This window comes from Urocitellus parryii, chromosome 3, assembly GCF_045843805.1.
Source record: "Urocitellus parryii isolate mUroPar1 chromosome 3, mUroPar1.hap1, whole genome shotgun sequence".
NCBI classification, from domain to species: domain Eukaryota; kingdom Metazoa; phylum Chordata; class Mammalia; order Rodentia; family Sciuridae; genus Urocitellus; species Urocitellus parryii.
Window position 1 is genome coordinate 5,235,151 of NC_135533.1, and position 16,534 is coordinate 5,251,684.

General features: G+C 45.9%; 1 protein-coding gene across 5 annotated transcripts in view; it reads left to right on the top strand.

The window, feature by feature from the left end:
- Positions 1-16,534, top strand: part of Prkag2 (protein kinase AMP-activated non-catalytic subunit gamma 2) — a 263,776-nt gene that overhangs the window by 225,821 nt on the left and 21,421 nt on the right. For 3 of the 5 annotated variants that reach the window (XM_026413848.2, XM_026413850.2, XM_026413851.2), the window contains one exon: positions 4,341-4,447. In XM_026413848.2, the coding sequence (XP_026269633.2) occupies positions 4,341-4,447 (107 nt within the window). The remainder of the gene's footprint in view (positions 1-4,340; positions 4,448-16,534) is intronic. The other 2 variants (XM_026413849.2, XM_026413852.2) reach the window with 1 other exon arrangement.

The following is a 16,534-nucleotide window of genomic DNA, read 5'->3' on the forward strand; positions in this document are numbered from 1 at the left end:
TTCATTAATTGTAACCAGTGTACCGTACTGATGTGAGATGTGACGGTGGAGCACCCGTCTCCAGGTGACCCAGAGGCCACGTGTCTGCACAGGAGGAGCCCAGCTCCCCTCCCCTCCCTCTGGTACGGGAAGGACACAGTTGTGACAGGACCTTGTTCCTCATGGCCTGGCTGACTTGAGTCTGGGGCACAGGCAGTCCTGGTGGGCCTGCTGGGCAGTGAGAGCCAGGCAGACTCCACAGCTGTCTGAACCAGGCATGAGCCCCACACCTGCACACGGGTGCAGCAGCAGGGGCGGGCACTGGGCAGCCCAGTATAGGACAGCATCAGAACTCAGAGTGGGAAGGGGATATCCAGCGTCCATGCTATTGGGAATGAATGAAGAGCATATGACCCTCCTATACTAAGTTACTCCAGTCATTTACATAGAAGCTGTGCTCTGAAGGAGGTAGGGCCTGCCTCTTCCCACTGAGTACGGGCTCACATGGTGACTTCCCTTCAAAGATGGTGGGACAGAAAGAGGGAGAGAGCAATCTAACACCACCGTAGCCAGGCGGTCAGTATGATGGTGCACGTGAAGTACATTTCCTTGATGTGAGATGAATAAAGACCCCAGGATTGAGATCATGAGTAAACCATCACACAAGCCCACAGGTGTCCTGCCATCCGCAACAGTCCAGGTCATCAAAACAAGGTCTGCGCGTCTGTCCCATGCAAAAGAGCCTGAACTGGCATGATGACAGAGACGGGCTGTCAGGAATGGGATCCAGGGAGAGAAAGAGAGCGTTAGGGAGAAAATAAGGAAATCCTAATAAGTGGCAGCTTCAGTTAATAATAACATATGAATGTTGGTTCATCATTTGTGAAAAATGTCTCTTATTAATGTGAGATATTCGGTTTAGGGGAAACCTGGCTTGAGATCTTGGAAACTGTTTTATCTTTGTAACTTTTCTATAAATCAAAATACAGTGTTTACTTAAACACTTTTAAAAATCAAGAGAGGAACTAAATATGTCTAACTCAAAACTTTCTGGTTTTTAAAAATTCTAAATGTTTGGATATTCCTGTTTTATTAGAGTATTTAAAATTTTCGTTTCAGAAATTCACATAGTAATACAGGTATCTGCAGTATGTGTGTGTCTTATAGGGAAGGTCTTGTTAAGGTTTCCTTTCTGGGAGAAGACTGTTACATTTTGTTATTGTTAGTAACCCTCTTGGTTTCACACACTGAATTTTAGAGTAGATGCAGCAGGCACTTTGCCCCTAAAGAATGGGAGGCATGTGCTGGACTCGCTGCTCTTTGCCCCTGGGTCAGGACGGACCCCACAACAGAGCACCGTTGATGGCAGACAGGGGCCAGAAGTTCCTGGGCCACTCACCTGAGCACTTCCTGTTTTGCTTCTTCCTTTGCAGGACCTCATGTTCTGGTAGATAAATGTTTGGAGAAAATGGAAGCCACTTAGGTTTCACCCACTCATGAGCCTTGTACCTGTCCTCAGCAGTGCTTGTGACAGTGTGGTGATTGTCTTTCTTCACCAGCTGTAGTGTCCAAGGACACAGCCACATCCCTATGGAGGACGGCAGCCCTGCCTCTGCACAGTGGCCGCCCACGGCATCCTCTTGGTCTAACCAGGCTCTCGCTTGCTGCCTCTCTGACCGAGGGCCCTCTCTGGCAGCCGTGCTGAGGTGGTGCCCCAGGAGCAATCCTGGATCCCCCAAGGGCAGGAGACAGCTGGGAGCCCCGCAGCCCCTCAGAGCCCTCCCTGGCAGATTTGATGCCTGTAAATTGTTATAATAATAATATATTGCTTGTGGACACCCATGTTTTATTTTTTCCTTCCCTGTCTCACTCCCCCTGGTCCTGGAGTCAGCTTTGGGAGAACCCACACCAAGACAACATGCAATAAGTATTTGTTGGCCCAATTAATTCATGGATTAGATGATTAAGATTCAAAGATATTGTCATCTAAGAAGGAGAAGAATATTTGAAACATGTAGTCCCTGTGGGCAAGACATAAAGCGATAATCGAGGAAGACCACGGACAGATGCCCAGGGAGGAAGGGTTGTCTTAGATTGCTTCCCTGCCCTCTCTGGGGCAGGGCATGTTGCCCACTGTGTGATCCTGTGTAACCTGCTAGCATTTAGCTCTGAGGCAGGGACTGTGGCATCTCGTCCTTCTGTGTGTCTACACCCAGGACAGGGACCAGCTCACAGAAGGCCTCTGTTGATGGTGCAGCAAGTCAGGGGAGCAGCAGCGTCTAATGGGAAGAGCTGTCGAGTGGGGTGGAGCTTTAAGTCTCACTGTGGTCACTTCCCTCTCTGGTAAGTGATTCAGCCTCTCCCAGCCCCAGTTTCTAATACACAAAATGAAGAAATTAAGGCTTATTCCTCAAGGATATATATAAACTAAGGTAATTTGCTGCATACCTGTCCATAATGGGCCCCAGAGGTTTACTTTATTTTTTTACATTGGAGGTGGGTTTGAAATTGGAGAAGTAGAGGAGAAGAACCTTGAGGTTAAAGCTGAGTGAACAGGTGCAGGAAGGTGGGATTGAAGACAGCAAGTCTCCCTGCCCATTTGCCTGGAGAGGAAACAGCAAGTGGGAAAATGAGAGAAGCCAGACAGGGAGGTTCCTGAGCAGCATGCTGAGATGTCTGGATCCCACTGCACAGAAGAGGGGTGGCTTTAGAGGCATCTGTCCAGGGGTGATTGGCGTGGTGGCCCCCTGGGGAGAGAATTAAAAGTAGAGCCTGGGAGTGGCCCACAGGGCTTATCATGAAATTGGGAAAACAGTCGGTCTGGATTACCACAGTAGAAAATGGGAAAGGAGGCTCCTTCTCCAGTTGAGGACCGTGGCACCGCACTGCTGGACACTTAGATTGCTACTTACTGCACACACGGAAGCAATTTTATTTCTTCACAGTTGCTTCCAAAGTACAGAGATCCATGTAGGTGGAGTGGAACTGTCAAAGAAGTCTTCTGGAGATAGATTCAGAGCTGGAAGGCAGGACGGGAACAGGCCCCACAGGCCGGGGGAGGTGGGCCACATCCTGGTAAGATCACAGCCCTACAATCCAGAGGCAGGGCTTCACTGTAGGTCCACAACCTGCCAGTCACGCCCTTGAGCCAAGGACTGACACAGGGAGTCAGCTGGGCTGGGAAGGGGCAGAGGGAGCAAAGTGCAAGGCCCGTGGGAGAGTGCACCATTTGGGCTGAAAGGAGGCCCTATGCCAAGAGGGGAGGCTGGGTGGACCAGGATGTCCAGGGAACAGGGCCTCCAGCACAGAGCCTTGCAGGTTTCTTCAAGGATTTTGTCTTTATCTCAAGCAATTAAAAGCCACTGAGATGTTTTTAGCACCGGGGCAACTCAATTAGATCTGCTTTTGGGGAATCTGTAGTGTGGACAGCTGTTGAAAAGAATAAGACAGAAAGCCAAGAGCTCCATTAGGGAGCCAGGATCACGGCCTGGGGTGTGGCCGCGCAAGTTTAGGAGAGACTTGCCGTAAACCCAACAGGACTCCGTGATGCATTGGTTCAGGTAAAGAAGACAGCGAGGAGCATGGCTCCTGGATCTTTGTGTCATTGGTCGGGTGGTGGCGCTGCGCAGGTTCCCTGCAGAGATGACCTAAACCCCAAAACACTCATTATGTTTATTTCAGTTTGTTTCAGTGACTTTTGCAGAGATTTGAATAATAAAAAAGACATTATTTGTGTTTGTCATCATAGTTATCGTTTTCAGTGCTCTTTGTCCCCTCCTGCAGATCCATAATTCCATATGGCATTTGGTGTTTTTCTAAACTTTTTTAACCTTCCCGTTGTTCATTGCTGGCATATAGAAGTACAGTAGCTTTTTTTTTTTTTAATTTATTTTTTGGTTTTACATTTATGTGGAGCTGAGGATTGAACCCAGTGCCTCGTGCGTGCTAGGCGAGCGCGCCACCCCTGAGCCCCCCAGCCCAGCCCGATTAGCTTTGTTTTTGTTTTATTAGCCCTGTATTTGTGACCTTGCTAAATTCACTCTTTTTAGATCCGGAAACTTTTCCTATATGCTTTGGTATTTTCTATCTAGAAAATAATTCCATGTGCAAATAAAGACAGTTGTGTTTTTCCCTGCTCAGCCCCTATGCCTTTCAGTTTTTTCCTTCACCTGTTGCACCAGCTGGGATTCCGATACAAAGATTAGTGAGCATGAACGTCCTTGCCTTGTCCTTGATCTTACAGGGAAACATTTCATATTTTCCCACCAAGTTGTCAGAGGTGGGTTTTCTGTTCCTGCTCTTCCTCAGTGGAGGGAACTCTTTATTATTATTGATATGTGGCTTCTTTTCTTTTTTAACAGTAGAAGATTCAGAAAGTGGCGTTTACATGCGATTCATGAGGTCACACAAGTGTTATGACATCGTTCCAACCAGTTCAAAGCTTGTTGTCTTCGATACTACATTACAAGTAAGTGTACCCAGTTTTCATGAACTTTGGCATGTTATTTGGAGGCTTAATTTCTGTGGTAATTTAAATTCAGCAATGCCAGCAGCCAACAATTGAGTCCTCTCCACTCATCAGGCCCTGTGCTAGGTTTTATAACTTCTCAATTTCCGAGGCAGCCTTAGAAGGAATGTGGTATCACTGCCCTCCTTCTACAGATAAGGAAATTTGAATTCTAGTCTTAAGAACTTAGGTCACAAAGCTGAATCTATAGATTCTAGAGTTTAAGGGCTCAAGCCACAGAGCAGATATGTGGCGGCCCTAGGGTGTGAGCGTGGGCTTGTCTGCTGGTGCTGGAGCGCATGCCCATTCCCACTCTGCTGCCCTGCCTCCCTCCATGTGTCCTGATGGGCTTTCTCGGTTATTCAGTGGAATGTATTATGACTATTTGAAATAATGTTGGTTAACAGGGGGAAAGGTCCTAAGGTGGGTAATCTCTTGAAAGAGAATTTTATTGATCCCTAAGCAGAAAATGTGAACCTGATAATTTCACTGTGAAAATTGTGTTTATTGAAGTTCATTTTATATAAGTTATGACTTATAAGCATACATGAAAAGACCTGAGTCATTCACTCTATAATGATCAACTGCATTTGGTATAACCAAATAATGTATGTATACACATACATGTACAGTTATTATCTGTGTGCCTGTTTCTATGTAAGTCGGCACCAAGTAAGCTTGTCTTTGGTTGTATTCCTCAGAAGTATTCACTGAGTCAAGAACTTGGGAGCAAGAGGTTTATGGAGGATGTGTTTCAGGAGAAACCAAAAAAGGATTGGAAGAAGGACTGGGCTGGGGAGGAAGCCCAACAGGGTGTGATTTCAACAAAGCCCATAGAAGGCAGCCTCAGTTTGAGCCCTTAGGAGACTCCAGGCTGCACAGTATCCAGGCTAGTTGATTCTAGCTTCTTCTGTTCTCCTATATTAGTTGGTCTACCTGGGATTGCCCTTGGAGATGCCACCCAGGCTCCTCCAGCTCTGCCCTGGCCCCCGCCCACTCCTTTACCTGCCCTGGGTCCCTCTGCCTTCGTTCCCACACAGGCACCATAGCCCTTCTTGAGAGGACTCCTGGGCCTTTGGAGCTCCTCTGCCTGCTCCTTGGGGCTTACCAGAAGACAGATGGCTTCAGTCCTGTCACTTGTGTTTAATTTCACTTTCCAGTTGTTTCTTATTAATATATGGAAATAAAATTGATTTTTGTAACTTGATTTTATATCCTACAACTTTGCTCAATTCCTTTTGGACCAGGTAACCTTCAGGTCCCTTATATTTTGTTTTATATTATTATTATCATCATTATTATACCTAGAGATTGAACCCAAGGGTTCCCTACCACTGGGCTACATCCCCAGTCTTTATTACTTTTTTGTTTTGAGACAGAGTCTTGCTGAGTTGCCCACTAGCCTCAAACTTGTACTTTCCTTGCCATGCTATTGACTATCTTTGGAATTTAGAATTCAGCCAAAATGAGTATTACATGAAAAATGCAATGCTTTCTGGATGCCAGAGGTCACCAATCCAGTATAGTCATTGCCGTAATTAGCAGAAGCTGTGTGTACTTCCTCTCCTGGAAGTCATTTATCCTGTGACTGTCTAAGCTTGAACAGAGCTGAAATATATTACCATGGAAATAGGGAGAGCGGGTTGGCATTGGCTAAAGGAAAGTCAAAGATGTATTTGAAGATGTATTTTTCTAGATACAGACTGTGGCAGTTGTCATTGACACTCCCTTGAGAACCAAGAAAGCACACAGGGAAAATGGCTCAAGGATAGCAAAGTGCCAGAACAACCCAAATGTGCATCAGTCAGAGATGGGTTAAATAAATTCAGGAACAGGCATATCATTAAATACCATGTAGTCATTGAGAAGAATGAGGAAATGGTTGTTGGATGTATTACTTTTTTAGTTAAACACACACACACACACACACACAGGAACAGGATATACCATGACCAAGTTATTCTGAGAATACAAAGTATCAGAGCTGTAACTGGGCACTGTAGACAACCATCTACAAGGACACCAGAAAAGGAGATATTCAGAGATGGGAGGACAGACAGAGTGGAAATGAAAGGCTGCACTGCCCCAGAATGAGGGTGGAAGGACACTCTTGCACACAGCTCTTCTGCTTCCAACTTGAGTCTCTGGAGAGGCCACCTCTACATCCTGTGGCTGGGTTGCATGAGTTTAATACTGGAATTAACCTAAGGATCAGTTTCAGTCCTGGCCGTCCCTCAGTCCTGAGAGATGTATATCCCAAGAGCTTCAGATGCACAGTTTGAAGCTGTGCCTGCTGGGGGGCATCCCCACAGTCCTGCAGTGCCAGCTGTGGCGGGGAGTGAGAAGCATCGTGAACCAAGCCTAGTTTTCTCCCCAGGCTGTGGTATTGGAGGTGGGGGAAACGCCTGGGGGCCCAGGGGTCAGCAGTGAGTCATCGTGCTTCTGGCAGGACAAGCTCTGCCTACACCTACGTCCAGCCTTACACACCAACAATTTTGCTTGGAGGTCAGAGAACGCCATGTTAGTAGGGGGGAGCTCAGGCCAGGGGCTCACTCGGCATCCCATGGTTGGTTGTTCAGTCTCTACCAGGGCCCAGTTCTAAGTCAGGAACTGTTTCCCAAAGGAAAATGATTATCTGCAAGTAAGGACTCTGTCGTGTTGGATCTTTTTTCCTATGAATTTCCTGTCAGGGGAGGCTTCATGCAGCACCCCTAACTTGACCTTGCTGAGTCATAAGGCCCTTGCAGAAGAGCAGCTGGGCTTGCTGTTCAACCTGATCTTGCTCTGGTCCCTCTGAAGAGCTTTTAGAGTCACTCAGTGCAGGTGTCAGAGTAGCACATGCAAATACTGGGTGTTATCTGGGAAAGACACACCCAGTGTTGTGTGGCCGCAGGTGGTGGCAGCCTCTGCACTTCCCCCCCCCCCAGGGATGCTGCACTGCATTTGGCTGCTAGCCCAGCAGCAAGAGGAAATTCTACAGGTTTTCTGTTTTGCTCTTTTTCCTACAACATCCTTTACTCTGAGTTTCAAAAAGCCAGTAGAGGAGTCCTGCCATTTGTCAGAATCACACATTCAAAAACTGAGGAGATAACCACAGCCTGGCCCTGCAGATCTCCTGTGCCCCTTCTGATTAGTCATGGGCCAGGACTTTATCTATGTGACCTAGTGACCATAGCCATGATCTGACTAGCAGACAGAGTGGTACTTAGGGTTCTAGAAATTAGCAGCCATTCAGAACTAGTATCTATTAACTCTGAAAAAAACCAAGTTTCCCTTTGCAAGTCCCTTGTGGTAAAGTGTAGAGAAGAAATGATATGGATGGGGTTGGTGCCCAGGCTGCTTCCCAGGGCTCTGGGTCCATGAGCTAGGCTAGGCTGGAAACTGGGTGGGAGGACAGGGCTCTCCAGTTTGATGACTCAAGTCATTTAGGGTTTTTCTTATTGTGTAGGTCAACTAACGTTTTAGAAGGCAATTGGTCTGTTTATTTTGAGGCCCACTGTAGTCAGTCAGCTGGCAGCAGAGATCCCCATGGATCTGACCATTCTAATCATCACTCCTTGGCTGCTCTTGATGAGTGCCTGTGCCTGCCTTGTCATTGGCATCAGCAGAGGCCCTCTGCTACTGGAAGTGTCATTCCCATTGAAGTCAGTGAGACTGGCCCGGGCACTGTCTCCTGCCACGTGCCTGGCCTGCAGAGCATAGCCCGTGTGGTGCTTCCCTCACACATGTTCCTCTGGGCTCAGTGAGAGCACCACTTTGCACAGGATGATGAGCGGCCACGTTCCACTACCTGAGCCTGTGGACCCTCCATTCAGTCTTGCACAGAAGTTCTCGCATCACAGCCTTGTTAAACATGGACCCGGCAATGCCTGGATTTTAGTTAATCGACCCAGTAGGTGGTTAGAGCCACTTCTGGCTGCATGCACCAGTTGTTAAATGAATAATTTCTGATAGTCCACCTATAACAGTAAATTCCACCAAATCAGTATTAAATTCCACCTCACTGTTAGAACCTCTTCCCACACATACTTCCCAGGTTTCTGCAGGTAGAAAATAGCACAATCTTATAGATCTTCCCAGATGTCACCTGTTTCCTGCTCTGGAACCTATCCCCAGTTACCAATTGAGGATTGCAAAAGCTGAATGGGGTTGTCTTGAGATGAGTAAGCAGCCGTGCAAGAGAGTCTGCTCATGAAAGCTTGTACCAGGTTTTCAAGCAAAACAGGAGATTCACACACACTGGAGAGCCAGCTAATCTCACTGCCACCGGAGCATCAGGAGTACCTTCCGGATTCAGGAATCTCAGCTTTTTCGAGTCCATTTACATGTCCCTGTGTCTGACACAAAGGTCCCACTTTTTCCACCAAGGCTTGAAGCCATCTGCATAGTGCTGAATTACATTTGTGTTTTATTTAGAAGCATCAGCCCTTTGGCTGTAAGAAATGAGATTCTTTAGGGTTGCCATAGCCTCTTTGGTTCTCTGGCCATGACTGCAGCAGGTCTGTGCCCTGATTGCACAGTGTCTCTGCATGTGCTCCAGCACACACACAGGGGTCCATCCCACACCAAGGCCTGTGGTCCTTCATTCTGTCTCAGTACCTGATACAGCAGCCACTTCAGCCTAGTGGTTCAAGAGGACATCAGCACAGTCACAGAAGAGGGTTTGTTTAGTCACGATGCCACAGCATGCCTGGATAATAGGAATCTGGTTTCCTACTGAGAAAGAGCTTAGCACTGTGTAAGCCAAGGATAGGGCACCAATTACAAATGCTCTGTTCTGGGAGCCACTCCTGGTGCCAAGGTCTTTAGTATCAGGGTCCTATGAGGAAACAGAAGCCATACAAGTTATTTGAACAGAATAACACAGATAAATGTTAACTGGACATAGGTTTATTGGGTGAATCACAACCTCTGAGGCCATGTTGTCAAAGTTTGGTTCCCATACCCAGCAACTTCAACGTAGGCCAGGGATTTATGAAATGTAGATTTGGAGGCTAATTTCAGTCCCAGTGAACCAGAAATGTGGAAGCGAGGTGCAATGACCCATGTTTTACCATGGCTCTGATGCACTCTGAGGTTTCAGACCACTGCTCTAAGGTGTCATGGAGATAAGAGGGGTCCTGGGGCATGCCTGTGACTTACGCTTGTGTCTCTGAGTGGGCGTGGGGGCTTGAGGAAGCCCATTATGCACATAACAGGAAAATGACAGACTGGATTCAGAGCTGCTATAGGAAGGAAATGAGTGCCAAAGTAGGACAGAGTGGAGCAGGCAGACAGGAAGCCCACAGCCAGTGGCCAGGAAGCCCACAGCCAGCAAGCGGACAGGAAGGAGAAAGTCCTTCCTCCTCCAGCTTTGCATTCCTTGCCGGCCTTCTTTATTCTTGGAGCCTGAAATAGAGCCAGCTGGCAATGCTGACATATTCCCAGCATCACAATGTCCAGTAGGAAAAAAAAGAAGAATATATACTTTATACTTGGGATTACAGTGCAGTAATACTTTATTTTATTGTTTAAATTATTGCAGACAGTATTCATGATAATGCCAATTAAAAAAAAAAGAACAATTTATTCAAATAAGTGGCTGTTTGCCAAAAACTAAAAGAATATGGAAAATATTGAATGAAGAGTACATAATCAAACATGAGTTAAAAGAAGGGCATGGCCATAAGAGGGCTGCCTGGTTTAATCTTAGTTTGAGATTTTAAATCAAAATGCACAAATGCATGGGGGTGCTTGATTATTTTCAAGCAAAAAGTAAAGGGAAGAGCTGGTCTTGTTCAAGGTTGATGCTGCTGCTGTACAGAGAAAGTGAAACCCTTTGGCTCCAATTGTGCTTCTCTCATTATCAAGGAAAATCACCTTCAAGCTGGAAAAGGCAAAATAAATAGTGATTAACAGAAAATAAAACCCAAGAGAGGTTAGAGATTACAGAAAATGCCTGTCTGCACAAACCAAGTCTGATTTCTACCCGTATGAGTAACATTTTAGTACAATAGGGATCCTAGAAAAGAGATTATCAGACCTTTGTGTAATGAGAGGCACTGTGGAAACAGGTCATATGGAGAGGATAGAGTCCTCAAACAGGCAGAATGGAACCTGTCATGAATTCACACAGAGCACATGTGAGCACACACATGTGCACACACATCCCGGGAGATCACAACTTCTCTGCTTTTGACTGTTGCATGGATGAGGCATATCTGGATCTCACCAAGACAGTTGGCAAAGCCCTGTGTGATGTCCCAATGGATAAGATGCAGAAGTGTGGTTTGGCAGAGCAGAGTGAATTGATGGGTCCTCTTGCGCTGTAGAAAAATGTTGGTTAAATCTCAGCCAGCCTAGAGCAAGTTTTCTCATTGCCTCGGATCCGTCTTGCGGGCCATCTTGACCTCCACTCCACCACCCAGAGCTCAGCCCTCTTCGCTCTTGCAGGTGTGCCAAGGATAGCGCCTCACCCAGCCTACGCCAAGTATGCACCGCAGCTTCCTTAGCCAGGGGAGGCCAGAGCTAGTGGACCAACGCCTCTGCCTCGGGGCGGACAGTCCCCAGAAGACCCAGTGGTCGTGCAGCCCTTGTGTGTCGGCTCTGCAGTGTCCATGCTGGCTCACCCTCCTGGCCTTGTGCCCTTTGCTTCTTCTCTGCTCCTTGGCATCACATTCCCAGAACTTTCTGTGGCAGACTCTGCTTCCCAGGGCCCAAGCTGAGGAGCTGGTGGCACACCTGGGATGCCTGCACTCTAACTTCCAGGGACTTGAAATTTGGAAGGTCAAGTCATCAATACCTGGGAAGATTCCTCAGTAAGCTCAGCTGTACTTAGGACCAATTAATATGATATCCAGAACAGAGGAAGCAGCAGATTCCAGTATTACAGAAAAGAGCATAAGGGGGCCGAGTGCTTGAGGGGTGCAGGTGTGCACACAGCAGGGCCCCGCCTGCAGCAGGCTTGTGGTGGGAGCACGTGCTCTCCCTGGGACAGAAGGCAGATGATGGTTAATTTAGAATTTTTTTAAAGTACATATAAATTGTTTTAAACGTTAAGTGAAAAACAGCTTATAATAAAAACAGCAGTCTCTTGTGCCTGTTCCTCACTGCCATGCTGTTCCCCAGAAACAGCCCATTTAGCTGTTAGACTAAATTCAGACTCACATTCAGTGCACAATGCTTCCCAAGAAAAGATGTCTGGGAGTCTATTACTTGAAATTCTATATATCCCCTACACTAAGTGTATAGATGCCATAAGAGAAATCATTTTTATTTAGAATTCTGAGGCATCATTCCATTACTTCCAGCCATCAGAGTTGCCAAAGAGTAATCTGTTGGTTTTTTTTTTTTTTAAGATTTCTACACTGGGGCTGGGGCTGTAGCTCAGTGGTAGAGTGCTTGCCTCGAATGCACGAGGCACTGGGTTTGGTCCTCAGCTCTGCATAAAAATAAATAAATAAAATAAAGATATTTTGTCCCAACTATATAAAAAAAATTTTAAAAAGATTTCTACCCTTTATGTGTGATTTTATTTTATTTTTTCCATCTGAAGCTTTTGGGGTTTTTCCATTCATTGTACTAGGTGTGTGATTTGGAGTCCAAATCTTGCTGTTCATTTCTTTATTCCTTGTATTATTCTTCAACAGTTTTCTTTCTAATGCTTTCTTTGTTTAGGAACTTGAGTTAGCAGATCTTAGACTCCCCCTCCCCAAATTGATCTTCACTATTCTTTTTTAAAAAGTCTCTGTCATTTCTTCTTGGAAGATTTTTTTTTAACCCTTCTAGTAAGGGGTGTGTGTGTGAGAGAGAGAGAGAGAGAGGGAGAGAGGGAGGAGAACTAGGACTTCTGTAACTTTACCATTCAGGGTCTTGTGTGGCTTCCCATTCTTTCATAATTAAAAGTGAGCCCTAACATCTGTTGTGGGTGCGTTCCTGCTCACAAGGGGGCTTGGTGGGCTTCCCTCCAGAGTGGCAGGCCAGCCATCTTTTTCATTGAAAGCCCTCAGATGTTCATATCTATACATTTTCACATCTGGAGCAGTTCAGTTTCTCCAGAAACTAATATTGAAGATGGGCAGCTGGTTTGAAACAATCTGGTTTGAAACAATCTCCCTGATTGTTCCCCCCACCCCCTCCCAGAGCATCTAGCCTTGGCTCTTCCCGTTCTGCGGAGGTCAGCCTGCTTCTGAGCTCCTGGCTCAACTCCCAGCCCTTCCCGACGTGGGTTCTTCAGTGTGGCCACCTTCCCCTTTGTTCATCAGCACCTACTCTGTGTCTGCTTTTTGTCTTGTATAACATTTGGGGTTATAAAGTAGCTCCTAGTTATACTCCCTGTAGTTGGAGGATAACTTTAAGAGAAGCTATCACCTAAAGAGTCACAAGGGGAACTCCAGAAGTAGCAGGTTTGGTCCCACGGGAGTAGAGGGGAGGAATATGGTGATTTTTTGTATCAGAGATTGAACTCAGGGGCACTTGACCCACTGAGCCACATCCCAAGCCTATTTTGTATTTTTATTTAGAGACAGGGTCTCACTGAGTTGCTTAGTGCCTTGCTTTTGCTGAGGCTGGCAGAAATAGTAATTTTGATTGGAGTGATGTGAGTAGCTCTGTTGCAGAGCTAGAAGTTAAAGATGAGCTGGATTCGGTAGGTGGAGTTGAAGGTAGGTTCACTGAAGTGGAAGGAACACTGTGATAGAGGGAGGTACTAAGCAATACAGTCAGGTATAGCCATGGAGGGAAGGCCAGGTCTGGATCATGGAAGGTCTTGACTGTGATTAAGAAGTTTTATACAGAGATTGGATAAGGTATTAAATCCACCTGATAAGCTTTGATGTGGAAAATTTAGCAAGGAATTAAATTGGAAATTTTTAAAGAACTTTTGTTTTTTATCAATATTAATTTTTTGGTGTGGGTGCACTCCAATCAACTTAGTGAAAACCAAACTAAAATCATATAGAAAGCAGCAAAGCATCAGAGAAACCAGTTCCCTGAGTTTTTTCATAAAGAAATGAAAATTAGGGCTGGGGATGTGGCTCAAGCGGTAGCGCGCTTGCCTGGCATGCGTGCGGCCCGGGTTCGATCCTCAGCACCACATACCAACAAAGATGTTGTGTCCGCCGAGAACTAAAAAAAAAAAAAAAGAATATCCTATTAAAATGTAAATTCTAAAAATGGTAACAGTCTGAACAAATTGCATATCAGTTGAAAAGAACAAAATGTTCAGAGGTGCTCAAGACCCCCCAGAGGTTTTCTCTGCAAATTAAGTTAGAACAAGATTATGCCAGTTCTCTTTTTATTCTGCTTATTGGTTTACTGGTAACACCCCATGCCTTCTGTAATAAGAAAGAACTTTCCCAGATGATTTCACATTGCTCACAGCAGTTTGCATGTTAAGAAGCTGTGTTAGCTTCATTGTGGTGGACAACATTCAGCAAAACCACCAGACGAACAGGCATGGTCACTGTGCACTCATTGTCCCTCTGCAAGGTGCTTGTGTCTCTTGTGCACTTCAGAATATTATGCTGGGTCTCTGAAGGAAGGAATCTGGTCTTCTTCCATGAGTACAACAGGTCAGCAATTTGTGTAGGTGTTTTTTTATCCCCCCATGCTAGAGATTGAACCCAGGACCTTGCTCATGTTGGGCAGATGCATATACCACTGAGCTACACCCCCAGCCCTCACACAAGTGAAATTAAAACAGTAAATTATTTACTCTCAGCTTCCAGTTTAGGCAGTGCAGGGTGGAAAATTAAAGTGTTGATTGTTTGGGCTCCTATCCTTGGGTACTGGGCTGCACCCACACCAAAAATCCTGTTTAATCCATCCAACAAGCCTGAGAGGAAAATGTTATCTGTCAGATCCATTTACTAACAGGATTTTTGGGGCTCCAGAGGTAACAGCCAGCATCACATGGCTAGAGGCAGCATGAAGCCTGCTCATCAGGAAAGCACTGGTGCTTGAGATCAGCAGAAACAGTGGGATGTTTGTATATTATTTCAATTTGAGAAACGCAGTGGTGTGATGGTTTGTGGAGAAACACAGTGAGGGAGTTGAAGTCCAGTATATCTAGCAGTGAACCCACAGACAAGAGGAGTGATGCATCTGGCTGAGCTGCCTTCTCTTGTAGGATTAATGCCACTTGCCACTTTTCACTTTAGATTCTTAACCTCCTCCTGGCCCTTGAACTCTGGCTCCACAGGGGGTTTTCCTCACCCTGCTCCCTGCCCTGGCCGGTGTGGCATCAGCAGTGAATCTCCTCCCAGAGTACACGTTACCGGTTCCTCATGTGCACTGGTGGGTCTGTGGATTATGCCACAGCTGTATTTGACACATTTAGAATCTGTGCTGTGGGACCACTGCCTCTGTGTTTTGTTTACAGGGCCTTGAGACTTAGTAGCTTTGCAGCATTTAGGATGCTATGACTTTTTAGGTAATAGAATGGTCAGAGAAGTTCCCATGGGGAAATAGAAATTTTTTCTGGTTCTGAAATAACAGTCATTGGTGTCGTCATTTTTAACTTGAAATTTGATGGGAATGTCTATAGCATGGAAATATTCATTAACATCTGCTGGAACTAACAGGGTGTGGTGGCACATGCCTGTAATCTCAGCAACTGCAGAGGCTGAGGTAGGAGGATTGCACGTTCAAGGCCAGCCTCAGCAACCTAGTGAGGCCCTAAGCAACTTAGTGAGCCCTATATTAAAATTAAAAAATAAAAAGGGCTGGGGATATGCTTAGTAGTAAAGTACTCCTGGGCTCCATTCCCAGTCTGAAAAAAAAAAAAATCTGCTGGATGTATATGTGATCATTTGTACAAAGTATAGACATTAAATATCAAGATCAAATATCAAAATATTAGCAAATAAAGCTAACAGTAATACTCCTCCTGCCCCTGGGGTTAATTCATGCACCTTCTGATCAGGTGTTCTTGTTTATTAAAGTCCGTAATGCTCAGCTATTTGTGGCTTGATGCCAACCAGACCCCCTAGACAGGATAGTCTCTTCCAGAAACTTCTAGAAATGCGTACCCAGAGGGAAGGCTTCCTTGTTTGGCTCTCATATAGTTGTCACATCCATTCAACTCGTGGACCATAGTAGAGAATAGAGAAAGCCTCTCCTTGGTAGGGTCCCGGGATGTCACGTAATTCCTACATTAATGATGATTAAATCCTACCATAAATGCCTGAGTATCGTCTGAGTAGTTCACCTGGTGTCCTCCCTGCTGTGGCTGGTTCAGGTCCAGCATTTTGCTCCATGATGATGGTGATGTTTTTAATTTTTCCTGTTATTTCTTCTTTTATTCCTCCTTTCTTATCTTCATTTAATTTAATAAGCCCTTTATTCCGTTTTTTTTTTTTTTCCCCCTTAGCTTTTTAGTCGTGCGTTCTTTGAGTAGCCTCTGACGGCTGCCTGGTAGCATCTGTCTGGCACTGTTGTCCAGCTCATGATACTTCACCCCCCCCCCACCCCACACAGTGCGGTTTTTACGAGGCAGCAGAGAGGCAGCTTAGCGCTGGCAGCCCCTCTCCTGCCTGTGCGTATCTGTTTCATTTGCTTCGGTGCGTGTCGTCTGCCCGTTGGGTGTCGTACTCTTGTTCTAAGCAGTCCATGCTTGCTTTTGTGCCTGCCCTTTCCTGGTGTGCCTCGCCCACTCCTGCAGTCCTCTGAGCTCTGGAGTCTCTCCTCCAGCACCAGGACCCCACCCCTTCAGGTATTTCTTGCAGTGTAGTAGGTTGACAGTTCTCCCAGCTCCTGTTTGTCTGAGCAGCTGTATTTGCTGGTGCCTCCTGAAGGTGTTTCCGCTGGATCCACATGCCAGGCTGGCAGGCTTTCAGGGTCACCAGACTGACTTTCTGTCATCTTCTGACTGTCAGTGTTTCTGTTGCAAAGTCAGCCATCTGTCTGATTGTTGCTCCTTTGAAAGGTTATGTATCTGGCTGATTTTTCTTTCTGCTTCAGTTTTTGGCATCTTGACTATGATATGCTCAGGTGTGCTTATCCTGCCTGGAATTTATTTGATCTTCTTTGATAGATTCCAGTTTTTTGTTGAAATTCATCTGTTTGAGG